The sequence below is a fragment of the Pelophylax lessonae genome, assembly GCF_965119305.1.
Source record: "Pelophylax lessonae genome assembly, chromosome: 2".
Lineage (NCBI taxonomy): Eukaryota > Metazoa > Chordata > Amphibia > Anura > Ranidae > Pelophylax > Pelophylax lessonae.
The window spans coordinates 512,916,805-512,944,552 of record NC_138769.1 but is presented as its reverse complement, the minus strand read 5'-3'; the positions used below and the strand labels follow the sequence as shown (position 1 = coordinate 512,944,552).

The 27,748-nt window shown below is 44.7% G+C and overlaps 1 protein-coding gene across 2 annotated transcripts in view; it reads right to left on the bottom strand.

The window, feature by feature from the left end:
• Nucleotides 1–27,518, bottom strand: part of TBC1D4 (TBC1 domain family member 4) — a 307,474-nt gene extending 279,956 nt beyond the window's left edge. For both annotated transcript variants that reach the window (XM_082244970.1, XM_082244971.1), the window contains exon 1: nt 26,592–27,518. In XM_082244970.1, the coding sequence (XP_082101096.1) occupies nt 26,592–27,029 (438 nt within the window). In that variant the 5' untranslated portion in view covers nt 27,030–27,518. The remainder of the gene's footprint in view (nt 1–26,591) is intronic.
• Nucleotides 27,519–27,748: the final 230 nt, after the last annotated feature.

The following is a 27,748-nucleotide window of genomic DNA, read 5'->3' as shown; positions in this document are numbered from 1 at the left end:
GTTCGAAGCCATGTTTTGAAGCAAGTGTAAATGAGCCCTAAAGGAAAATTTCACCGAAATGTGAACAACCTGCCTTTAGTAAATTATTATTATTATTATTATTATACAGGATTTATATAGCGCCAACAGTTTGCGCAGCGCTTAACAAAATGAGGGCAGACATTACAGTTACACTACAATTTGGAACAAAAGGAATCAGAGGGCCCTGCTCGTTAGAGCTTACAATCTAAAACAACCCCTATATATTTTACAGCTGCCTATATAGCCATATGCAGTTTGTATAGTGCTGTCTTCTAGGTTTAAAAAGCTGGCTTCCAATTCTGGGTGAGCTTTATCCAGGCAAGGGTTAACATAAAGGGTTTTGTCCTTTCAAGCAACCTATGCAGTGACAGGAGAATGTCACACTACAACTATTCCAATGCTGTAATGGACACAGCTCTTTTCCCTGTTACTGCTCTGTGGTTGGACGTAACTGCCGACATGCAACTGAAACCACCAACTGCCAGCTGGTAGAGAAACACAAATAGCTGTGAATGGACAAAGAAAATGATTAGTCAAACATCTGCTAAGGGAAATCTATACAAACTTTCTTGGAAAGGTTGAGTGATACCCTGTAAACTGAAAAGCGATGCTAAAGGCAATATAAAAAAATGTCATACAGTACATGATGAAGACTGTCAAAGTAGTCTATGTGTTTTGAGTCGCCCAAGTAACTTTTTTGTTTTACCGATTGATCCTGCTGTTATTTTTCAGTTCTCTTTAACAGACCAAGCTGTGCAGCAAAAGTAGTAGTTAGAGGGTTGGGACGAACCATTTGACTTTGACAGGGGTGCCTACAATGGTCAGCTTTCATTATTTTATGGAAAACTTTTATCCCAAAAGGGAAAACAAACTGTTTCTGTAACTGCTTTGAAAGTGTTAGCTGAAATGTGGCTTTAATTTGTTAGTCACTTATGTTAAGTCCATCCAAAATCTACTAATCTATCTTATACTACCCTATCAAGACAGTGCTGCTGTCCAAGTGCGGCTACATTGCTCCACATAGATAAAGGAGCCACCCTTAAAGCGGAGTTCCACCCAAAACCTTTTTTTTTTACATAAAAATACCCCTAGAACAGTCAGGGCTAGTGCCTCCGAACTGTCCCCTGTTGAGCTTACCTGCAGGATGAAATACTTACCTTGTAAATTTCTTGTCCAGCGCTGCCATCTGTGGTGTGGGCAGCTGAAGCCGTCGTGTCCCTCTTCCTGGATTTCGGAGTCCCAGAATGCCATGCCCTATCACTTCCGTTTCAGGCGCCTCATCCCATAGCTGGTTCTGCACATGCCCAGAAGCTGTTCTCATTCATTCAGCAGGGAATGACGCGCCTGAACCGGAAGTGACGAGGGAAACCGGTGCAGGCGCATTGACTCCAGGGATTGATGACACTCATCTCCCAGGAGTCAATGCAAAGGAGGAAGTGATGTCGGTGGCGCGGCCGCAGAAGGAGTAAGTGGCAGGAAGGTAAGTGAAACAAAAAAATAATAATAAATTATCCAATTCTTTTTTCAGGATGTTTTAATGTATTTGATGGTGTAAACTTCAAAATTAGGGTGGAATTCCGCTTTAAGCCCCGTACATATGAGCCGAATGTCGGAAGATATCGGCCGGTTTTTATTGAACATGCAGCTCGTGTGTATGCATTGGGCTAGCTTCTGATGGACGTGCATACTGGAAAACAAGCAGCCGACCGGCTCCTAATCAGAGCTCTCAGTCAATGGCTGAGAGTGCTGATTAGAGTGTTCTGGTGGGGTGGGGGGGGGGGGGCGCGTCTCCGGGCCCCCCTATCAGAACACAACAGCTCAGCTCTGGAACGATGTTCACATTGTTGTAGGTGCAGGACGACTTCTATATCACACATATGTCTGCACCTGCAGACACCCCCTACACACTGGAAAACGCAGCAGCTTTCAGATTTATGAAACACATGATGCCAAAGAACCATGTGGTCACGTTTAAAAAAAAAAAGAAAAGGTCAGGAACTTTTTCCCTGCGGAAACATGCACATACATGAAAGGAATATGCCCGTGCACATACTGAGAACGCAAAAATTGTGTACCTAGGCTAAATATCCGTAAGCTATAGAATATATAAAATGTTTTGGGGGGGGTTTAGATACACTTGAACAATCAGAAAGAATTTACATAACATTTCTTCACTGTAAAAAACATAAGAGATGTGAAATCAGAGGGTTAAGACTCAAATACAGTCCTAAAATCAAACACAGTCTGTTGTTGACTAAATTAGAACTACGCCACAGAAATTCTGGTGAATAAACCTAAAGTGTAAAAACCGTGTAGCTGCTATCTTTGATACAATGATCAAACAACTTAAAGAGGAGCTCCAGTCATTTTTGTGTTTATTAAAAGTCAGCAGCTACAAAAACTGTAGCTGCTGACTTTTAATAAACACACGCTCATGTGTCCCAGGATCCAGCAGGGTCAGGGGTGTCCAAACTATGGCCCTCCAGTTGTTCAGGAACTACAATTCCCAGGAGGCATTGTAAATCTCTGACATTCAGAGACATAACTAGGCATGATGGAAATTGTAGTTCGCCAAAGTTTGGACATAGCTGAGCAAGGTGGTCACACGAGCCGTCCCTTCCCTCTGTCTTCTCTCCAAGGCATCTGAACTGTGGGCACCTGGATGTGACAGCTTGCGGCTTCACAGTTGAGTGTCCATTGCGCATACGGGAGCCATGCTGCGCATTGTGAATAGTCTTGCACTCTTCTGGAACCTGTGGCGTGTCCCATATGACTGCATGGAGGGAGGGGGAGGGGAAAACGTCTGATTGGATCACCCAGGTGACAAGAGCAGAAGTGGGAGTGGATACCTGTCAAAATCAAAGTACCCATTCTCCTCCTCCCCCCCCCCCCCCAAAAAAAAAAAGTTGGAGAAGAAGAGAGGGGGAGGAGGGTTTAAAGCGGAACTTCTTCTTTTGGGTGGAGCTCCACTTTAAGAATTATTTAGACAGCACTATCACAATACAACATCAAAAAATGTATAAAATAAGATAAAAATTCTCTTAAGCGTCCAGTGCTGTAAACATAAGAAATATATTAATTCAAGAACAATATGTAATTTTCTTCTTTTTACATTTTTAATAAATTGTCCTGTGCCAAAAAGTGAAACAGTCTGTTGTTGTCCTGCTGTGTCTTGGGTTTAATATGCAATAGGGACAGGGCCTAATTTCCAACACTAGTTTGTATAAATCTATTCGTTTTTATATGGACCTTAAATTTGTATTTGTGGAATACATATTAGAATATCAACTACTTGGGGGTATGGACTGATAAATTGTATTATACAGGAAATCCATATTTAATGTATATGGTGATAACAACAATGCAAGCCTACCTGCTTTTCTATACCTGCATAATTAAAATTGTTGGCATATCACAATGTAAAAAGCAGAGGTTCAGCCTTGGGCAGCTAAAGAAAAACAAACAATCAGTGAAATGTAGGTGTGGCAAAACGGTAAAATAGTGCACAGTTCTTGCCCCAAGCAAGATTCTACCAAACAATTGCCTTTCCCAAGCCAAAATCCCCCCAGGACGGATTCCCCCCACCCAGTACAGCTCTCCCTAGTACTGATCACCTTCCCACCCACTGGTAACGTTCCCACCGAATACAGATCTCCGGGTAGCCCCCCAATACACACAAACAAGTACGGATCCCCCCACCCCCCCAGCACCAGTTTAGCCTCCCCCAGTACAGGTTCTCTCAGTACAGCTCCCCTCCTGTACAGATCCTCTCTCCCCACCAATACAGAAACCCCACCACCATCACCACCAGTACAAAACCCCCACCACCACCAGCAGTACAGCTCCCCCAGTACAAGTTTACTTCCAATGCAGATCTCCCCATTAGTACAGATCCCCACCTGTACAGCTTTCCCCCATTTTCAGCTCTCCCCTGTTCCCCCCTCACTGAAATCCACTCACCAGTCCAGAAGTTCAGAGTGAGGGGGAAATCTTCCCTCAGCTGTGTTTTTAACTGAAGAAAAGTAGGAACTAAAAAGAGAATACTCCTCTCTCTGAACTGCAAATGTTTACGCTAGCTGCAATGCTGCAGACATTCTGGGGTAAAGTCAAATCCCCACCCACATACAAGCCCCACCCCCAGTACAGATCTACTCCCACCAGTATAGTTCCCCTCTAGAACAGATACCCCCCTAGTACAGATCTCCTCCCACCAGTATAGTTCCCCTCTAGAACAGATACCCCCCCCCTCCAGTACAGTTTCCCCTAGTACAGATCTCCCCCCACCAGCACAGCTCCACTCCAATACAGATCCCTCCTCCATCAATACAGCCCCACCCCCCTCCAAAGTACAGCTCCCCTCCGGTACAGATTCCTTGCCCACCACCAGTACAGATCTCAACACCACCAGTACCGTTTTCCCCCTTAATAAAGCTCCATCCCCACACATACCGAAGTACAACCCCCTCAACTACAAAACTCCCCCCTCCATCTGTTTAACAAAAAGACCCCCTCTCCCACCAGTACAGCTTCCCCAATTACAAATCTTCCCTCAATAAATCCAAAAACGTATGTGATGCCCAAACCAAAATGGCACTGGCCTACTAGAGAGAAGAGAAGATTACGCCATTGTCAGGAGCAATCCTGGGATCTCTCTGAGAGGTAAATGATCTGAAACAGTTATACTTACACATTTACACATTACCTACTCTGAATGCCTGTACCATGACATAATACAGTAAACCCCCCTCCATTGCGGGGGTTACGTTCCGGAAAAATACGCTAAATAGAAAAACCCTATTAAAATGCATTGTAGGCCTGTTTTTTTTACTGTCACTGTACGTGTAAATGCATTTTAAGGTTTTTAAACACACTTTTAAAACAATAGAAACTCATTTAAACACATAAAATATACTGAGAGACATAGCAAGAGCTATGGAAAACACAAAAATATTTCATTTTTAATGATTTATATAGTAAAATAACAAAAAAAAAAAAAAAAAACGCAATATACCGGGACCGCGAAAACTGAACCGCGATGGAGTGGGGGTTTACTGTACATCAGACACCAGGTCCCCTCTAATCTTTTATTGTGAGGATATTATTATACAAGTAATATTGAGACAAATAAAGAAATGCTTAGCTTTATATGAAAGAAAAACCTCACATACAACTAAGCCTTCATCTGCCATTTTTTCTAATGTTTCCATATGTTCAGTTGTGCTTCACCTGAGTACAATTGACTGACTCTATATTCTAACACCCACTCAGGCGTTGATGCACCTGTCACTAACAATTGGGAAATGAGAGCAAATGCATCACTACAAAAGGAAAGCATCACGCAATAGCTGCAGTCACATGCAACAGGCCTGACATGACCTGATATTAATATTAAGCGTTAATCTTGTTGCCAAAATGATATGCTTTCATATGGCAACCCACTTTATAAACTATAGCTTTACATTTATGTGCAAAAGAATTTACTTTCTTGCAAAAAATAGATTTTCTATTTTTTGCCTACGCCTACAAGGTATACTAATGTTTACATGAGCACAGATGTGTACCCATCTATGAGGAGCTATATTCAGCACCTGGCCTTTCCGAGCGGGGGAAATAAGCCAGAACTTACATTGCAGAGGCCAAGACACCCATGTGTAGAGGCCTAAACACTGATCTTAATGGGGATGTCATTTTCAATAAAGCTGCTGCCTGGCTTCAGACCTACTTGAAGCTTTTGAAAGACTGCTGAAGCCTGCTAGCAGCCTGCTTAAAGTGGAGCTCCACCCAAAAGGGGAATGAACACTTTAGGCACCCCCCCCCCCTCCTATGCCACATTTGGCATGTCATTTAGTTTTGAGAGGTACCCACTCCCACTTTCGCTCAGACCACCTAGGCTATCCGAGCAGAAGTTCTCCTCTCCCCCTGCCTCCCTGCAATCTTCTGTGACACGTCACAGGTCCCAGAAGATTGGTCGACCATTGAGGGGCAGCGCAACTCACACATGTGTAATGCGCATCCGGCTGTGAATCCTCAACCTGTCACAGCCAGGTGCTCACACTTGTAATGCCGGCGCTAGGGAGAGAATCAAGGAAAACTGCACTTTTTGTAGCTGCTTACTTTTAATAAACACAAATAGAACTCTAATTTAGGCCTCTTTCACACTTGTGCGACCTAAATGTCGCATGATTTTGATGCAATTTTGACTGGACTTGAAGCAATGCCTGTGTAATCTTCAGGTCTATGGAGCTCAAAACACATCAAAGTCGGACCAAAGTAGTGCAGGGACTACTTTGAAGTCGCACAGATATGAACGGTACTGGAAATCACGGAGTACAACTTTGCAGTCCCAAGTTGCAGGACAAGTTGCACAAGTGTGAAAGGGGCCTTACAGTAAAAGTTGGCACCACGCTTAGTGATTTTTACCTACAGGTGAGCCTATAATAAAAGGCTTACCTGTAGGCAAAATAAATATCTCCTAAAGCTGCACGGTTAAAGAGGAAGTAAAGTAAAAAAAAAAAAACAGAGAAAAAAAAAGCCCTGTAAAGAATAAGGCATAATGAGCTAGTATGCATCGCATACTAGCTCATTATGTAGTACTTACCTTAAAACGAAGCCCCCGCCGTGCCGCCACCTCAGCGACAGGACGGCGACATGTCCTGCCGTCCCACTTCCGGGTTCGCGTCCTCCGGCCATCTGATTGGCCGGAGGCGCGATTACATCACTCCCGCGCACGCGCGCGGGAGCCGCCATTCACGGCACTGAGCTCTGAAGGAACGGCACGGGTGGCCGTTCCCTCAGAGCGCCTGCGCCGATGACGTCATCGGCAGTTTGCGCTGTAAATATCTCCTAAACGGTGCAAGTTTGGGAGATATTTATAGCACCTATAGGTAAGCCTTAATATAGGCTTACCTATAGGTAAAAGTTATACAAGAGGGTTTACAACCTCTTTAAGGAGATATTTACCCTGCATGCAACCGCTGACGTCAGCGGCGCATGTGCTCTGAAGGTCCAGCGTATGGTGCTGGGACTTCAGAGCTGCTTCCCGGAACAGAGGGCTCCCGCGCGCAAGCGTGGGAGTGACGTTATCGCGTCTCCAGCCACTCACAGCGCCAGGGCCCACAAACCCGGAAGAAACGCCCGGGGGAACATGTCAGCTGTCTCAGCTCATTCTAAGGTAAGTATTTCATAATGTGCGAATTTGTAATGCATACTAGCACATTATGCCATTGTCTTGCGGGTTTTTTTTTTTTCAGCGGTTTACTACTGCTTTAAAATCTGTGTTTAACCTTTCCAAACTGGAGTCTGTGCTGTAAAGGTTAGATTCACACTGATGGCACTACCACCCAGCAATCTGTGGTGGATCACTTTTCAGAAAGCAAAAGAACAGCGGCTTCCAGGTGTACAGGAGGTGACGCTGCTGCATCCCAAATGCCTGTTTTTTTTTTGTTTCTTTTTCCAAAAAGGAAAATTTAGCATTAAACTACCATGCCAGAGCCGGGAACCAAGTGGCATCTGGGGTACATTTTTAACTTTCCTTTACATGCATTAAATGTGCATAGGGAATCTCGGGGGAGTTTTTAACTCTTGTCAAAAAGACAGAACAATGCGCATTAACACTATAGGTGGGTTTGTTCAGTGTCAGCATTTTGAACAAGTGCGATCAAGGCCTAAAACATACATAATAACACATGACTTGAGTCTACATTTAAATTCCCATGCAGTTCAATGCAGTTGGCACACAATACCATAAACATTTTGTAGCATATGATAATCTGATGGGTTACTTCCCTGCTTATCAACATCAAAGCAAAGCCCTGAACTAAATGTGATGCTCAAATAAAGAGAACACCAAGATGTGTGCTGAAAAAGGAAATGTATGAAAACCACAAAAGAAGAAACAAACAAAAAAAAAAAACCACGGCAACGCAAATACACATTTTCATCACCTAAAGAACCTAACACAATGACTATCAAGGGCTTCTAGTGTTCTGTTCAGAATAATTTGATTTGCATCAATCAGCAAGCATTCACATCTTGTTTCCTTATCTATGCCAATTACAGAAATGTTTATGTTAAAGTGGCACTAAGAGCCGGTTCACATTAGCGCGACTTGTCAGGCAACTTGTCAGCCTGACAAGTCGCGCTCCCTCGCGGTCCATTGACCGCTACAGGACCCGCTCCGACTTAGAAAAAGGGTCCTGTACTATTTCGGGGCAACCTCGGAGCGACTTGCATAGACTTCCCTGCAAGTCGCTCCGAAGTCGTGGTGCAATGTAATGCACAAGTCGCCCCCGAAGTAGTAAGGAGTCGCGTCGCCTCAGTGTGAACCGGCTCTAAAGGCAAAATCAAAAATGACACACATGATCTAATCTGTCAATAACATTAACAAAGCAGTCTTTGAGTGCTATAACCCTTTTATTACCTGGTGCTCCAGCCAGTAAAGCCATCAATAGACGGTTCGAATCTCGGCCAGTTCAACATGAACCGGCCAAGATTTTGAACGAAGTATGGGCAGGCTGAATGCACCCAAGTTGATCAATCAAGCTTCCACCGCAAACCACCCCTTACCGGCCAGGAGAACACATTGGCATCGCCGGAGGGATTCCCGTGTCAACACTGTGTGCCCGTGTTGGCAGTAAAGAAATTCGCTCTTTCAATGGCCAACCAAAGTCTGTTTTTTTTTTCATTTCCTATAAAGCGGAGCTCCAGCTCCCCCCACCAAAAAATGTAAAAGTCAGCAGCCACAAAACTGTAGCTGCTGACTTTTATTGTTAGGACACTTACCTGTCCAGAGATCCCGTAATGTCGGCACCCCAGCTGATTTTTAATAGGCTCTTGGGTGCTGCCGCCATCATTCCTTGTAAGGGAAACCGGAAGTGAAGTCGAAGCCAGTTCCCTACTGTGCATGTGCAACGCGAGCTGTACTTTGTATATGGCCCACGGGGGGAGGCCAAACTCCTGGGGGACTTCGCCGCGGTGAGGTTACCTAGAAGTGTGGACAGGTACCTGTCACCCCCCCCCGAAAGGTGCCAAATGTGGCAGCGGAAGGGGGGGGAAACACCTGGGGCTTCCCCTTTTGGGTGGAGCTTTGCTTTACCATACTAGGCTATTCCTGTGTAGTCCCAACAAATAGAAAAGGGAACATGCCTTGTCTCTAAAGTGCCTGGTGCGCGGGCACAGTATGCTGAAAAAAAAAATACTGCATGCAGTACTTTTTCTCAGCTTATTGCACAGTCGGCATTTAAACTTTATGAGAGGTCTGTGTGACATCTCAATAAAGTCTGTTTAAAAAAAAAAAAAAAAAAGGAGGAAACCGAGCAATCCGTCAAGCTCAGTGCTTCATCACTGTGCTGAGCTCAGCCAGATCACGCTACCCACCAGTCACGGTGCTGGAATGCAGTGGCTGATGTGAACTAGCCCTTAGAGCAGTGATGGCGAACCTTGGCACCCCAGATGTTTTGGAACTACGTTTCCCATGATGCTCATGCACTCTGCAGTGTTTTTGAGCATCATAAGAAATGTGGTTCCAAAACATATGGGGTGCCAAGGTTCGCCATCACTGGCCTAGAGGGTTGAGGCAAACCAATCAACATTGGCAGGGGTGCTTACAATGATCAGCTTTTATTCATGTAAACCCTTTATCCCAAAAGAAGAAAAAACTGCTTCTGTAAATGCTTAAAATGTGTTAGCTGGAGTTAGGCTTTAACTTTGGTCACTTATGTAAAGTCCATCTAAATGTACTAAACCATCTTACACTACTTTATCTAGACAGTGCTAAAGGTCAAGGTGTCTCAGTTGCTTCTCCATAGGTGGAGGAGCTACCCAAAAGACGGCCATAGATGTAGTGATCTTCTTTCCAGCAATCACAGGTTGCAGGAAAGAAAAGTCAATTTCCTCATCTACACAGTCAGTGCTGATGGGGGAATCCCCCTCATGGAGCTTTTGTGTTCTCCCGGCATGGTGGGCCAGGAGAACACAATAAATAGAATACCGATAGTGACTTCATTTTTTGCATGAAAAATCTGTCAGGTTGGTTGTATATCAACTTGGGTTTAATCAGTCTGCTCATACATGGTTCATCTTGGCCCGTCCCTGCTGAACCGGCTGAGATTTGATCCACCTATGGCCAGCTTAAAAAGCAGGAAGAGTATTGCTAGCTGAATAACCAGGGGAAAAAAAAACTGACGATTAACGCAGCCACCACATCTAGGAATTGGTAAACTGCAGTATATTACATTTTTGATTTTGGGGCTTAGATATGCTTTAACTTTTTCCTGTGAAAACTGGAAGTTCAGGGAAGAAGCACCGAGAGAGCACGAGCAAGCGGTGTTGAAAGTTGAATAAGTGCTGCAGTAAGAATTTCCACAATTAGGCCACTGGGAAATGAATGAAGAATTGTGTGCAATGTAATAGGCTAAACACTGAGGATAATTAATACTACATTAAAATGAATAGATGCTGACCATTGCAAGCACCCCTGTCAGTGTTAAATGGTTTGTCTCGATGCTCTTCCACCTTTGCTTCACAGCTTGGTCTGTTAAAGGAAGTAGAAAAATAACAGACTTACTGGCAGGATCAACAAGTAAAAAGTTGGGGGGGGGGGGGGACTCAAGAAGCCAAGTCTGCATTTGGTATGTGATTTTTATTTTGCCTTTAGTAAAGTGAGCAGTCAGACGTAACGCTGGTAGCTGAGCTATAAATCAGAAGGAATGATTTCTGGAACATTTTAAACAGACATGTAAGGCAGGCAGGTGTGTAGAATGCACGGTACTATAATAATAGCATTCATTAAACATAATAAGCATGACCTGACTTTACTTTCCGCTGAGGTTACTAGGATGGGAGCTTCCCGAGTCAGTCAGTGCTCAGCATAAATGGAAGGGCCGGAGAGACAGACAGAGAGCGAGAAGAGCACACACACACCATTCATCACCACTCAGTCCCACCTACTTTAGCAATTTGCTTTTTCATTCCATACCCTTGAACTTTCACTGTGCAATCTGGTGTCTACACAATGAAGCCAGACAAGGTCAGTGGGGCTCTTTAGACATATGAACCTTCAATTATTATCTATCTGCTAGTAATGGCAATGGGAAATCATATGTCAGAGATCTGTGTCCCTTCATCACATGCTACTTTTAAAATGATCAGCACACAGCAGAAAATTAAAAGGGAAATTCTGAATGGTTTCTATGGACAACAAAATGTTCATGTGGATGTCTTGTATATCCTCCTGTACTAAAACTCAACCTGACAGTACAGAGAGCAGTCATTGCAGATCAGCTACAGTATGTAGCAGTGGTCTCCAAACTGCGGGCCAAGGGGCCAGATGCAGCCCTTTGGTTGCTTCAATCACCCCCTTGGGACACTATTTCTCCAACTGACATCAATGATGGGGCACTATTCCTTCCACTGACACCATCAATGGGGCACTATTCATCTTACTAAGACCAATGATGGGGCACTATTCCTCCTACTAAGACCAATGATGGGGCACTATTCCTTTTACTAAGACCAAGGATGGGGCACTATTCCTCCTACTAAGACCAATGATGGGGCACTATTCCTCTTACTAAGACCAATGATGGGGCGCTATTCCTCTTACTAAGACCAATGATGGGGTACTATTCCTCCTACTAAGACCAATGATGGGGTACTATTCCTCCTACTAAGACCAATGATGGGGCACAATTCCTCCTACTAAGACCAATGATGGGGCACTATTCCTCCTACTAAGACCAATGATGGGGCACTATTCCTCCTACTAAGACCAATGATGGGGCACAATTCCTCCTACTAAGACCAATGATGGGGCACAATTCCTCCTACTAAGACCAATGATGGGGCACTATTCCTCCCACTGACACCATCAATGGGGCACTATTCCTCCTACTAAGACCAATGATGGGGCATCTTGCAGAGTACCTACACTGAGTATGAACTCGGATGGGTTCATTTTAGATGAATGGAGACAGTGATAAGCCGGTCTGTGCTGCCGTGTAGCCATCCCCCTTTGACAAAGTCGGAAGTGACGAAACGTGTCAGGGCGTGGCTACACGGCAGATAGGAACAGGATATCGGGTGAGCGCCGGCGGTGCTCGCGGGTCTGACATATCGCCGTGGAGGCGAGGAGGACCGGGTGGGCACGCCATACCCCCAGAATTTATTAGTTTCAAGTGCTTGTTTTTTGTGCAGCATGTGTGCAAGTGCAACCTTATGGGGATTTGTACTTTTAGTTTCCAAAAAAATTTTAAACGTTATTGCACTAGTGGGACTGTTCTTTCTCTTGCATGTGAACGGGAGAGGAGAAGCTGACCAAGCAAATTGTATTGGAAATGGGGCTTTATGCATATACAGCGCTGTTTGCCCTAACCATGTTGATGGTGGGCCATTCTGTGGAGTAAGTTATTTGGCTGAAGGGGAGTGATTCACAGAGGTGGTGGAACCCTTGGCGACCCTCTACACAGCATGGGACTCTTGATCACCGATATTTTTTTCAGGTTCACCATTCATCATTATTTTTGAAGCACAAACTATTGACTGTGGACTATTTATTTATTCATTCATATATTATTTGCATGTGACTAGATAATACAGTCTTATTTATTATGATCACATTCATTGCACATTTATTGATTTATGTATTTATAATCTATTTATGGATATATTGAGTTTTTTCACTTATTGCACAGTGATTTACTCACTCATTAGTTGATTGCTTAGTTTCATCTGTTACATGGATTGTACGCAGTTGGTGTTCCTTGATTTACACTTTATTTTTATTAATGATGGGGCACTATTCCTCCTACTAAGACCAATGATGGGGCACTATTCCTCCTACTAAGACCATTGATGGGGCACTATTCCTCCCACTGACACCATCAATGGGGCACTATTCCTCTTACTAAGACCAATGATGGGGCACTATTTCTCCCACTTTCACTATCAACGGGGTACTATTCCTCCTACGAAGACCATTGATGGGGCCCCATTACTCCCACTGACACCATCAATAGGGCTTTATTCCTCCTACTAAGACCAATGATGGGGCCCTATTACTCCCACTGACACCATCAATAGGGCTTTATTCCTCCTACTAAGACCAATGATGGGGTACTATTCCTCCTAATACCATTGATAAAGCACTATTCCTCCCACTGACAACATCAACGGGGTACTGTTCCTCTTACTAAGACCAATGATGGGGCCCTATTACTCCCAATGACACCATCAATGGGGCACTATTCCTCCCATTGATACCAACCATGGGGCACTATTACTCCCACTGACACCATCAATGGGGCACTATTCCTCCCATTGATACCAACCATGGGGCGCTATTCCTCCCATTGATACCAACCATGCGGCGCTATTCCTCCCATTGATACCAACCATGGGGCACTATTCCTCCCATTGATACCAACCATGGGGCACTATTCCTCCCATTGATACCAACCACGGGGCACTATTCCTCCCATTGATACCAACCACGGGGCACTATTCCTCCCATTGATACCAACCATGGGGCACTATTCCTCCTATGAAAACCAATGATGGGACAATGTTTACTCCCACTGATGCCGTGACATTTTTTACTTACACTGGCCACAGTCCAGCCTCCCTAAAGCCTGAAGGACAGTAAACTAGCCCTTTGTTTAAAAAGTTTGGAGACCCCTGTAGTGTGCATGACCCGTTCGATTAGCAGAAGGTGCTTTTAACAGGCATTATTTCAGCTTGAAGAAGCTTGTGCTTTTTGTGCTCTTTTGCACGTTTTTCTTGAACTTCTTTGAATATGTGTTTTTTTTTTTTTTTTACAAACCCTCCTCTCAGCTAATTTTCCTATTTTCTGTGTGTTTTTAAGCTTCTTTGAGCTTTTTCATGTTTTTATGCGTTTTTGGTCACTTGGGCATCTTTTTTTGCTCAAAAGCTCCTCTCAAAAAGGCGAGTTTGATGGGAGGGGAGGTTCTGCCCGTAAGCACTGGTTCACATTGATGCTACTTTGAAATCATGCTACTTCACTTGAAGTACCACAATTTCAAAGTAGCAGGTCAGTGTGATTTCAGGTGCTACTTGAAAGGGATTGGTAAGGCTTCATGCACAGATATCTATTGATGTCTCACCGGCTTCAAGCAACCTATAGGCCTTTCTTTTTGCAGCCTGCACAGTCCTAGTTGCTAAAGGTCCTGAATACTGCGGACTGTGACAGAATTTCTGGACAGTCCCACAAGATCCTGGACACCATATTTAGTTACAGACTGTCCCGCGGAGTCAAAATACATCCTAGATTGGCCCTGAGTGCTACAACGCTCATTGTATTCCAATACCTTGCAGTGCAATTGTGCTGGTACTGCCTGTCCAATGGATTGATCCCCTGACTGATGCGTATAGAATAGTTCTGGCCTGGTGTTCTCAGAAAGGCAGGATGCAGCACAGAATGTATGTTTAGTTATAGAACTACTATATTATTACCCCCACTGACACCAATTGGGGGGGGGGGGTGTTGCTGCCACTGGCACGAATGAAGGGGGTGAGGTTTAATATTACTGCCTCAACGGAAATGAAGGGGGTGTATTGCTGCCACTGGAACGAATGAGTGGGTAGGGGGGTGGAACGAATGAGTGGGTAGGGGGGTCCAGCAGGGCCCTGAAACTAATGCTTAGGATTACTATTGCTTCTCATTATGCCAATCAGGGGGAGGTTTAATAATGTTGTCTTTAGGCTAGGTTCACAATGAACTCGCACAAATTTTAACCGGCATTTCAGTCCAACTTTGGGGGTGATTGGAGAGACATGTGTGCGGGTTCCTGCACAGATGTCTTGAAATTGCCCCCGAAGTCACCAAAAGTAGCGCAGAAACTACTTTTGGGAGTCGCAAACTCGGCGTCACACTGATTTGGACGGTGCCGTTGCCGGCAATAAGCCAATTTGGCTTGTGATTCGACATGTCCAATCGACCCGATGTGAACTGGGGATAAATCTGAGCTATATGAACATCCCAAAAACCCTTGTATGGCCATGTTTGACCGTGCATCGTTTCCATACAGGCTGGTGGAAGAGAGGGATGCGATAGTATGTACGGGTTCCTTCCTGTTATATGCACGTTTTTTCTGGTTTTATTGAAAAACTAATAGCCATTGCCTGACATTTTTGCAATTAAAATTTTTACAAAAATGTATTGATTTACATGAAGCCCTCCACTTGACTTGTAGGTACTAATGTGGACCTTGGGCTCTGGTATCGCCCACTGCATTCTAGGTGTTTAGCCAGCATGCATCCAATCCATGCATTTTAGTGTGTCGTGGAAACACAGGTGCCTGAAACTCTCCAAAGTCTATGGCAGGCTGAAACATGCTATGGCTGGACGTTGTACCAAGTGGTACTCACATTTAGCACCATTTGCATTCACGGGTAAATGCCCAGAAAGGAGGTATTCTGCGTTGTGAGGATAGGTCTCTGAACACCTGGGCCCTATATACAGGACTACCACAAGGTACAGTTTTCAGCCTCATCATTATTCAGCCTACCATAGGCTTTGACAGGCTGCAGGCAGTGGCGCCATTATATTCTGCTCAGCTGTCAGGGTCAGTTTGTCAGAGTGAAGTCTATTATACATTCAAGTAAATAAGCCACATCAAAGCTGTATAATACCTAAACACACAGAGATTAGTATATAGACAGTTTTCAGCAATTACATTCTAGAAGACATTCACAAGACCCAGTGGCAGCTAAAGTAGAAAAGGAAATGTCAGAGTGTAGTACAGGGCTAGGGGGAATCTCTGGCCTGCATAGGAAGCCTATAGGGAAATTCTGCATCAGGATTCAGTCAGCTGTACAAACGGGGTCATCACACAAGGAACGTGCTACTTTTATCAGGCCTGGGGAACCAAGGAGAAAGACAAATACATAGCCCTGAAACTCTTTTGATCATTTGGGTGATTTACATCAGTTGCTTCTACTGCCCTTTAGGCCCCTTTCACATTTGTGCAACTTTTCCTGCAACTAGGGACTGCAAAGTTGCAGGACAAGTCGTACATCATGATTTTCAATGAGTACCGTTCATATCTGGGTGACTTCAAGTCACAGCGACTTCAAAGTAGTCCCTGCACTACTTTGGTCTGGCTTTGATGCGACTTGAGGTCCATAGACCTCAAGATTACAAAGGCATTCCTTCAAGTGGCGTCAAAGACGCAGCAAAGTCACGCTACTTTCAGGTCGCACAGTTATTAAAGGGACCTTAATGTTAATGAATAATAAACACTAGACTGCATTAAAATTGCTACGTGGGAGAAAACCAATAATTTACAACAATAATTAGAAGATCTTCATAAGATAAGGTAAAAGTTGAGAGCTTAATTGAAAAACACAGCATGTATTGCATTAGTTAGACTTCAGTACTAGTAATTTAAAGTGGTTGTAAACCCTTAGGCCCTTTTCACACTATCCGTCCGTTGGACGGATTCCGCTTTTCTCAGCGGGGGATTCGAGCCGCCTATCCCCCCCTCTGAGCAGAAGGATGACAGCTGTTCTCCAAGCTGTCAGTTCCCCATGCATCTCCATGGGGGAAATCGGATGGGAACGGACCGTCGGTCCGTTCTCATCCGATCCCATCCGATCCAATCCGCTGGACGGCTGGAAAATAGGGTTTCCATCCGTCCAGATTTGACGGATCGGATGTCAGCAGACATGTCTCCGCTGACATCCGATGCCCCATAGAGATGCATGGGGGGACCCTTCAGATCCGCCAAAAAAAACGAACAGGCGGATCTGAACGGTCCGCCTGTGTGAAAGGGGCCTTACATATATCCAGTGAAGTGACTGGCCTCAGGTGAGACAATGATTTAAAAAAGCCTCCTACACAAGTTGTACCTGTTTATCTGCTGTCTTTTCCTCTCTACATCCATTCAAAGACAAGAATTGATAAAGCTTGTCTGAGGTGCCAGAAAACAGGGGGCGGAAAGATGAAATGACACACTGAATAGCTCAGTAAGATAAGCCCTGAGAGCTGACTGGAGGGAAGGGAACCCCCATCCCCCTTCACACAGGAAAGGAGATGAGGCTGTCCATCAGCTGGAAATACCATCCCTTGTCACCTTTTCTTTCTTGGTGTCAGGAAAACTTGGTGTCAGAACAGATTCATGCTGATAGCAGAGGAACTTGGCTGCAGACAGAAATGACACTGTAGGATAGAGACAAGTACACACGATAGAAGGATATTCTTTGTTCAGATTTCATGTCTGAGGTTTACAAACACTTTAACCACTTGCCGACCGCCGCACGACTATCTACGTCGGCGGTCAGCCCCTCACAGGCAAAGTGACGTAGGGCTACGTCACTAGCTTGTGAGGGTCTAGGGAGCGAGCGCGCGCCCCCGGAGGCGCGCTTTCGCTCCCGCGTGGTCACGGACCCCCCCGTGCGTGTGACCAGCGGACCCGATGTCCGCCGGCCACTCGGCGATCGGCGGGGGAGAGGGAGAAAGGCAGGCAGCTTGTGTAAACAAGCTGCCTGTCATTCTCCCCTGTGTAAAGACACTGATCACACGGATCTAGTATGTAGATCCGTTGATCAGTGTCCTTACAGCTAAAGCCACAGCCAATCACAGTAGAAAGCACGCCCCTAGGGACACACACAGCCCCTCCCTCCCAAATAAAGTTAACCCCTTCACTACCAGTGTATTTTTACAGTAACAGTGCATATGTATAGCACTGATTACTGTAGAAATGTCACTGGTAACCCCAAAAGTGTCAAAAATGTCAGTCAAGGGTCCGATCTGTCCGCCCCAATGTCGCAGTACCGCAAAAAAAAAAAAAAAAAAATCGCAGATCGCCGCCATTACGCGTTAAAAAAAAACAACAAAAATGACAAAAATCTTTCCCTTTGTTAGTAAACGCGATAACTTTTGCGCAAACCAATCAAAATACGCTTTTTGCGATTTTTTTTACCAAACATAGGTAGCATAAAACAAATTGGCCGAAAATGTTAAAAAATTTTGATTTTTACATTTTTTTTGGGGGGAATTTCATATAAAAAAATGTGAAAAATATTGCTATTTTTGCAAAATTGATGCTCTTTTTTTGTTTATAGCGCGTGATCAAAAAATCGCACAGGTGATCAAATACCACCAAAAGAAAGCTCTGTTTGTGGGAAAAAAAGGACGCCAAATTCGTTTAGGTACAGCGTCGCATGACCGCGCAATTGTCCGTTAAAGTCACGCAGTGCCGAATCGCAAAATACCCCCTGGTCAGGAAGGGGGTAAAATCTTCCGGGGCTTAAGTGGTTAAGCCTCTTGTTTTAAACCGTCTCTAAGGCTGCATTCACATGTCAGCGTTTGGATCGCGGGCAGAACCGCCGCGGTTCCGCCCGCGATCCGGAGATTATTGCAAATCGCGGGACGCCTAGCGCTGCCCGTTGATTTGCAATAGCCCCCCAAACGCCGAGCGATGTTGCCGCGATTTCCGCCTGCCGAATCGCGGCAACATCGCGCAAACAAAATCGCGGGACGCAATACGCTACAAAGAAGCTCTTGTACTTCTTTGGAGCGTATTGCGTCCCGTGATTTTGTTTGCGCGATGTTGCCGCGATTCGGCAGGCGGAAATCGCGGCAACATCGCTTAGCGTTTGGGGGGCTATTGCAAATCAACGGGCAACGCTAGGCGTCCCGCGATTTGCAATAAATCTCCGGATTGCGGGCGGAACCGCGGCGGTTCTGCCCGCGATCCATACGCTCACATGTGAACGGAGCCTAAGGGTGGTCTCTGCTGCCTAAAGCAACCACATGCTTTCTTACATTGTGCAACCTGTCCTGCAAACCAGCCAGACAGCCTGCCCTTGCAATGCTGTGCAATCTTGGGCACCTGGTCTAATATCATAGTGGGTAGGGTAGAGAACACTATTGTAAATAATAATTTTTACAGTACCATATTACTGTGCCGTCCATCAATAGTCTGTGTGGTCATCTTCAGGCTTGGATGTCTGGTGCAAGTAAATGTATCAATCTGCTGATTAGCCAGCTATAGCTATCATGTAAGCAGGTGGTTTTATGTGCTCTCTTTTTTAACTTTCATCTGGAGCTGCCAAGAGTACATAATGGCAGGTAATAGAATAGAGGTGCACCGAATGGAAATTTCGTGCGGAAACTGAACCCAAAAAATGCAGGATGCACTTGGCTGGAAATGGAAAATTACAGTTTTAAATTCTATGTAGGTCTTCACACTGGTCTATTGGGCTTCCGTTGTGGTGTAAAAAAATCTTGCTTGCTGCATTTTTGCTCAGAAAAAAAAAAAATAAATAAAAAACGCACCTCCCCTTGAATTGCATTGAAAAACACTTCAAGAACGCATCAATAAAGCACCCATATTATGTTTCTGATGTGGTTTTTGAGTCACATGACCTATGAAAAACACACCTTAGCATAGTAAAATCGTGATAATGTCACACCAAAGTCATGCCAAAGTCTTGTGCATTTTCAATGCCATTATCGACACATTTTTCTCTTATCGGCAAAATGCCGATAGCACCATTTTCAGGCGATATGTTTCGGCCGTCAAAATTTCAATGCCTCTCGAATACCGAATGGCTGCAGTGCATTCCGAAGAAGCGTTATTTCATTCATGAAAGAAGAATAGGGACTGATAGTGCTCTCCATACAGTAAAAAAATTTACTCAATACTTAAAAAGTCAGTGCACATACAGAGCTATGCACAGCACATATCAAACACAGGCAGATCTTGGTCTCACCACCTCCACTGCCAACATCAAAATGCCCGCCAACTGACCCAACTCCACACCTATACGCATTATGCCCAATCAACAGGCTTCCTCAGTAGCTAACCTTTTTTGAAGCACAGTCGATTGTAATTTTCTTTAAGGGTAACTCCACTTTCGTGGGGAAAACAAACAGCAAATAAAGAAAAAACAATATAGCGTAAGTGCATCACATGTTTTTAATTTAAAGGACATTTTGGGAGTTGCAATCTTCATGTTGTTCACTGTGTATTTGATTCACTTATTTTTTACTGGATGGAGTATATAGACTATCATACTTAAAAGGGTAACTCCACTTTTGTGGGGGGAAAAAAAAAAAAATCAGCAAAGAAAAAAACAATATAGCATATACAATTGCCACACAAATCATATTGCAATTGAATGTTACTAAAAATTAAATTTCCTTTTCAATCTGCAGCTGTTGTAATTTTCTGAAAATGCAATGCAATATGGCTACCTGAAGGTGTTCTGTACACAGAATGTATTCTGACCACACCCCCCGAAACATAATTTCCTGCTTGTGTGATTGGCTCACTAATTTCCCCAGAAGTCTGCCTAAGATACAAGTCAGATTTCTCTCATCCCCTGCAACAAAAATGTCATTTTTGGTGAGATACTCCCAATAGGAACATGTCTAAAGGGATGCAGGCCCAGCAGATTTCCTCATTACAGCCCTGCAGCTGCCACAGCTGATTGATAATTATAAAAACCACTTCCACTAAACTCACTCAGCACAGAGGCACAGAGGAACAAACAGGGATTTCTTCAGAATAACAAAAGGTAGGAATCTGCAACAAAGGTTGTTATAATCCCTGCAATGTACATAGATCACCCAGAGGGGAATGTTTTTTTTCTCAACAAAAGTGGAGTTACGCTTTAAAGCGGTAGTAAACTGAAAAAAAAAAATTGACGCTGCAAGGCAATATATAATATGCTATAATGCATCACTCTGGCACCGGTACTTTGAATGGCCAAACCACGATGATATCACCCCTGAGCATGCGCGGTTTACGGCACAGAGCTCAGAAGGAAGGGCACAGGTTTGCCGTTCCTTCAGAGCACATGGTTCGGTGACGTCACCGGCTGCTACACAAGTACTTATACCCTAAACAGTGCACAGTTTAGGAGAGGTTTACAGCACCTACAGGTAAGCCTTATTATAGCCTTACCTGTAGGTAAAACCTAAAACAAATGGACTTAATTACCACTTTAAAAATGCCTGTTAGGATTTTCTGCTTCAGGCTTTCCCTGCGCTGCAGAGCATGCTTCAGTGATTCATACATTAAGATTTATATTACAACCTTCAATCAATGACAAGCTACCAAATCTATTAGGCTCCATTCACACCTGAGCGTATCGTTTTCAGGCGTTTTTTTTTTTTTTGGGGGGGGGGGCTTTTTTTCAGGCATTTTTTGCACATGTTTGGAGGCAGGCATTGACATCTAACAAAAACGCTTGCAATCTGCCAAAAAAGAAGCTCATGTACTTTTTTGAGCTCCAGGCATTTTGCTTCAGGCGACAAAACACTCAGATGTGAACAGAGGCCATTGAAAGGAATGGGATTTTGCTTGTTGGGCGTTTTGAGACTTCAGAGATGAACGTTTTACGAGCTGAAATACGCTCAGGTGTGAACAGGGCCTAAGAGATGACATCCAAACCTCTTATCACCATGCTCTTGTGCAATACTGAAGACCGACTAAGGAAATCAGTCTTACATTTGATTAATATGGACACTGGAAAAAAGGTCAACAAGATGCTTGCTGACTAAAGACTTCTTATTTCAACATCAAGCAAAATAAATGCAGTATAGATAAAGGATATAAAGGGATTAAGAGCCGGTTCACACTGTAGCAATGTCAGACATCACATGTGATTTGCACCACACTGCTGTGCAAATCACATGCAATGTAAATTCAGCCATACAGATTGTATGGCTGAATTCACATCACTTTCGGACCAAACTTGTGCAGGACCCTTTTTTGGTCCGCACCAGAATCGGATCGCATGGGTGTTCACACCTATGCAATCCGATTCCTGTCCGAATTGACAGTTCGCACTGTGATATGATCGGGTGTGTTTAACTTTGTATTGACACCCTCAGCGGTCGCATGTGACAGTGTGAACTGCCTGCGAGTGGGGGTGCGATGCGGGAACCCGCAGTGGAATCGCAGGGTTCCGGCATCACAACAGTGTGAACCGAGCCTTAAATAAAACCAGTTAATTGAACTTTTAGGCCCCAAACAAAAGTTCAGCAACACAACACTTGGCGCTGGTTTACTAAAACTAGAGTGTGCAAAATCTGGTGCAGCTGTGCATGGTAGCCAATCAGCTTCTAACTTCAGCTTGTTCAATTAAGCTTTGACAAAAAAAAACCTGGATGCTGATTGGTTTCCATGCGCAGCTGCTTCAGATTTTACATGCTTCAGATTTAGTAAATCAACTCCTCTATCAGGACTTTATAAGAGCATGAGCACAGAGGTGCAGTCATCCATAGCATCCGTCTGTCAGTTTTTCAGACCTACCTGATTGGACAGTCCATTTCCCCCTGTGTTTGTTTACACCCACCTACCACCGATCGCATCCAGGCCACTAAAAACAAATATAAGGGGATCTGTTCTCCTCGGTGTAGGCAGATCGGAGGTAGTCAGGTATAAAAACAGACAGCGGAGTCTGTTTACAGGAAAGCAAAGCATAAAGGCAGCGTTCACAACATGAAACACACCTCATAGATTAAGGCTGGCCATACACTATACAATTTTCTTATTCAATTTCCTTTAGATTTACCTTAAACTATGTAGTACAAGGGCCTGCCTGATTGCATACAAATTGAAAGTTTGTAGGTTTGACCCTATATCACATGGTTTTGGTAAATCTAAAGGAAAGTTGAACAAGAAAATTGTATAGTGTATGGCCAGCCTAAGGGTGGAGTCCTTCCCTGGGTGCTCTGGCTCAAATGGCCTCCAGTCATTGAATACCCAGCTTCAAGAAAGATGTAGCCATCAACTCCAGAATCCCATGAAAATCTTTATTTGCGACATGCAGGTCAATATTAAAAACAGTTGATGCGTTTCGGCATACCGCCTTGTTCACAACAGCTGTGAACAAGGCGGTATGCCGAAACGCGTCAGCTGTTTTTAATCTTGGCCTTCATGTAGCAAATAAAGATTTTCATGGGATTCTGGAGTTGCCAGCTACATTGTCAGAGAAACTTTCAGCTGCAGACTAGCCATCACATGACATGCACCACATGACTCCCTGGCTGCCTATAAAAGCTGAGCAAGTGCTCAGAGGAATTGCTGGTTTGTCTTTCAGCTTTCTGTTTGATCATTTACCTGCTGTGACCCGGATCGACCCTGACCTACTCTGCTCTTCTCCTGGACCCGACATTGGTTTGTTTTAAGGACTTTGCTCTTGCCTCCTGTGTTTGACCCTCTGCCTGCGACCCAGTTTCACCTTCAGTCTCCTGTGCCCTGAACTTCTGCTTGTGACCCAGTCTTGCCTCTTGTCTCCAGTGCCTTGACCCTCAGCCTGTGACCTGGATTGTCTGCTAACCTGTGTTTGACCCTCAGCCTGCTCCAGACTTTCTACCTACTTCTTCTGCTGGATCCTGATCAGTCTCTGCTCCAGTTCTACAGGACCTCCACGCAAGCTCTACCCTGCCTGCTGGTAGCTTGTGCCTCTTTGTGCCATCCACCCTCTGTATCACCTCTAGAGGGGCGGAGTGCGCTTAGTCGCAACAGCGAACCGCTCTCGGCATCAGTTAGTATATCTATTCTGATATGCATCTTTCTTGGAGCGGAGTCTGTTTGCATCCAACCGTCCACATGTCCCTGTCCGCTCTGCATAAAATGAGCAGACACAGACCTGTCATCCACCTGCTCTGCTCTGATCAGCGCACAGATCCCCTGCTGATTAACCACTTTACCACCGGAGGATTTTGCTGTCTTCCATCCAGGCCACTTTTTGCGATTCGGCGCTGTGCGACTTTAACTGACAATTGCGCGGTCCTGCGACGCCGTACCCAAACGAAATTTACGTCCTTTTTTCCCACCAATAGAGCTTTCTTTTGGTGGTATTTGATCACCCGTGCGATTTTTACTTTTTGCGCTATAAACAAAAAAAGAGCGTTTATTTTGAAAAAATAACAATATTTTTCACTTTTTTTTTATATGAAATTCCCCCCAAAAAATATTTAAAAATCGAATTTTTTTTTTAAATTTTTGGCCAATTTGTTTTATGCTACCTATGTTTAGTAAAAAAAAAAAAAAAAAATCGCAATAAGCGTATTTTGGATTGGTTTGCGCAAAAGTTATTGCGTTTACTAACTAAGGGAAAGATTTCTGTCATTTTTGGTGGGTTTTTTTTTAACGCGTAATGGCGGTGATCTGCGATTTTTTTTTTTTTTTTTTTTTTTTTTGCCGGACTGCGACATTGCGGCGGACAGATCGGACCCTTGACTGACATTTTTGACACTTTTGGGGGTACCAGTGACATTTCTACAGTAATCAGTGCTATATATATATGCACTGTTACTGTAAAAATGACACTGGCAGGGAAGGGGTTAATTTTATTGGAGAGGGAGGGGTTAATGTATGCCTGGTGCTTACTGAGGTGTGTGGGGGGAGGTGACTGAGTGACAGAAGGACAGATCGGATGTCCAGCTATGCTGAACACTCCGATCTGTCAGTCCCTGTCACTATGGAGATCCGCCCGCTGTGTTTACACACAGCGGGCGGATCTCCAGACTCGATCCCCGACGATCGGGGCAGAGCAGCGGCAATCGCTCCTCCCCTTGCCCGACTCCCGCTGTGAATGAACACAGCGGGAGCGAGCCTCCGGCGTCGCGCGAGCGCCGCCCACAAGGGGCGGAGCCAAGCGACGTAGGTCTACGTCGCTGGACGGGATCGCGGCACTTTGCCGCAGTAGCCTCCATGTGAGCGGGGCTAAAGTGGTTAAAACAGAAGGTCCCTTATTGTCAAAGCTGAAGTTAGAAGCTGATTGGCTACTATGCACAGCTCCACCAGATCCCGTGTGCACCAGTTTATTAAAGCCTCGTACACACGCAAAGATTATTGGCCGACCGATCGTCCGACTTTTGTCCCGAGTTGTGTTTTGTTGGTTGGAATGTGCCTAGACTGCACACGAATTTTCTCAGCCAACAAAAATCTACTTCAGAAGTGATGTCATGTGCTGGTTTACTTTCCGTGTGTTTTTTCTTCTCTGAGCATGCCCAGTCTTGCTCATCAGATTTTTGTCTGCCGAAATCTGTACTGACTGACAGAAAATCGGCCGTTGTGTTGACAGCCAACAAAAATTTTATAGCCTGCACACCAGATTTTATTCGGCCGAAAAGTCGAAGTCGGTTGTCGAAAGCATCATACTAACAAGCTGAAAATCTGCCGATCGGACGTTGGCCGAAAATTCCCGGCCAATAATCGATGCGTGTGTACGAGGCAATAATCTCCCCCAGTATATTGTTGCTGGTGGATCTAAACGCTGTATGCAGACTGTACGTGTCAAAATGACAGCTGCTGTTCACACACACACACTCTGCATGCAGCAGCATCTGTCAGATTTGTTTTATCTACATCAATGGCCAGCTCTGCCAGTTACATACGTCCTAGCCTCTGACAGACCCTGGATCCCCAGTGATAGTGTTTCTGGCCGCAGCTAATTGGCCAGTTTATATGTGGTCACAGCACAAAGAGTGGCTGGTTCCAGAGGTGGTGTTTAGCCACCTCTGAATGAAGCAAACGATCCACCCATGTGAATGTAGGCTTACAGTGTGTACTGAAGCAATCGGTTGCATCTTCTCCGGGTTTGATTTTGCTGATCCTTCACTTTTAGTTCAGCAGCATCAGATAGCCGGGACACAAGATGATGTGTTGTTTGCATACATACTGGCTTGATGAGATCATAGAGAACTTTGTGAGCTGCACACAGAAAAGTGTCAACTTCAAAATACAATCCTAGCAGCATAGTCCTTGATGTATAACAATGTTAACAATCATCAAGAGAACTGTAGTGCAGCAAACCATAGGTTGCCTTGTTTGTAGTGACAACGTGAAAGAACGTCTTAGGCTACCTTAACCCAAGAGACTAACCACCACTTCCGAGTTCTCTCTGACAGCAATAAAAAGCTGTCACGTGGTAGCATTAGGCCAAAACAAAAGCAAGCATCACATGCACGCCCTATATGTTCCTTGCGTGTAATTACGCATTATAGACAAATATTTATACAGTGCTATATAAAATCAAATAAAGTGACAATGTGCATCATATAAATCAATAAACTCGCTTACAGTGCAATATATATTCCTCTTAGGTGCAATATATAATGTCAATAAAGTGCATTCAAAGTAAATAGTACTTTGAATGCACTTTATTGACATTATATATTGCACCTAAGAGGAATATATATTGCACTGTAAGCGAGTTTATTGATTTATATGATGCACATTGTCAATTTATTTGATTTTATATAGCGCTGTATAAATATTTGTCTATAGTTCATTTCTCCCGTTAGTGAACGAAGTTCTATATAGCTGCTGTATTTTCTTTATGTGTCCCAAATTATTGGGTCTTCACACTATACCACTTTATATTTAATTGCGCCGATTTACCTTTTTGCACAATGTAATTACGCATGCTTCTAATGAACCTTTGATACTAAGAATAGGGCAACCGACATTCATACTGGTCATCTAAGGTCACTTTATGGAACTTTCCCCGTCCATTCAAAAAGTGCGATGACATGCAATCGTTTTGCTTTTTTTTCTACCATTTATAGGAGGAATTTTGAAACTTCTCACCTGACTGGGGTCAGTAGCCTTGAAGACATGACAGGTCATCTCAGATTCTGGGTTATCAGGCTGAGTTTTAATCAAGTAGGCAAAGTAAGAGGGGTCTTGGCTGTTGTGGATGAAGCGAGCGATGTGCTGGGCTTTGTGTTCAAAGATGAAGACCGCCGTGTTGCCATTCAAGGCTGGCACACACCGAAGGTGCGGGGCCACTAGCAACAACTGCACCTCGCGACAAGGGGCCACGCAACCGGGGGGCTCCTGTCTTTCGGACCTTCTGCGAATTTCTGCCACTAGCCATGGCAGCATGGGCAAAGTCGTCCTACGGTCCAGGGATGACCACCCAACGTACCACAGGCGGAACCTCTTCTCCCCTTTGACCATCCTATCAGGAACTGCTTGCTCCTCCAAAAGGGGGTGACACTGGTCTGCTGAACTTCTTCTCTCCATGATTGCTCCTCAGGACAACACAGATCCTAGTAGTAAAACACACAAAAAAAGAGATGGGTAGTGTGATGATCCTTGCAGTGGGACAGATGGAAGGCTTAGATGTAGAAAGGGTCTTGTCTAAGTCCAGACATGGAAATGTCATCAGAAGGCACAGGAAGAAACAAGGTGGAGAGGAGAGGAGTGGGGCAGGCTGGCTGAGCTCAGGCACATGGCAGGGGCATGCACAATTGTGTCTCTAGGATCTGCTTCCCCAACAGCCCTGTGTGGACTGAGCTTCCTTCTCCCCTCCCTCTAGTAACCGATCGTCATGACAGATCCTGCAGATCAGCTACTCCCCCACCTCCTGGGTTAGTTAGACTGTCTGCCCACTGCTCCTCATTGTCTGCCCTACAGCTCCAGGCACGCTGACAGCGGACGGGACATGCAGTGAGGCTGCAGATTTCTTCCCAGGAATCCCCTTCTCCTGTATAGAGGAAAGCCCTGATTGGTGTGACAGCAGCCCCAGCCAGTCACTCTCCTTCCCTCCCTCCTTCCTGCAACCCCCACCTCTTCCTTCCACAGTATGGAGGGTGTCTGCTTTCATATACACACCCCCTGCCTGCCTGCTTGACACAACTTTCATCACCTGCACCATTCCCACTTTCCCGGCTGTGAGACAGAGGCTCTGTACTGGGAGCTGTGTGCTCTGAGGGGAGAGAGAGAGATTCATACTGGGAGCT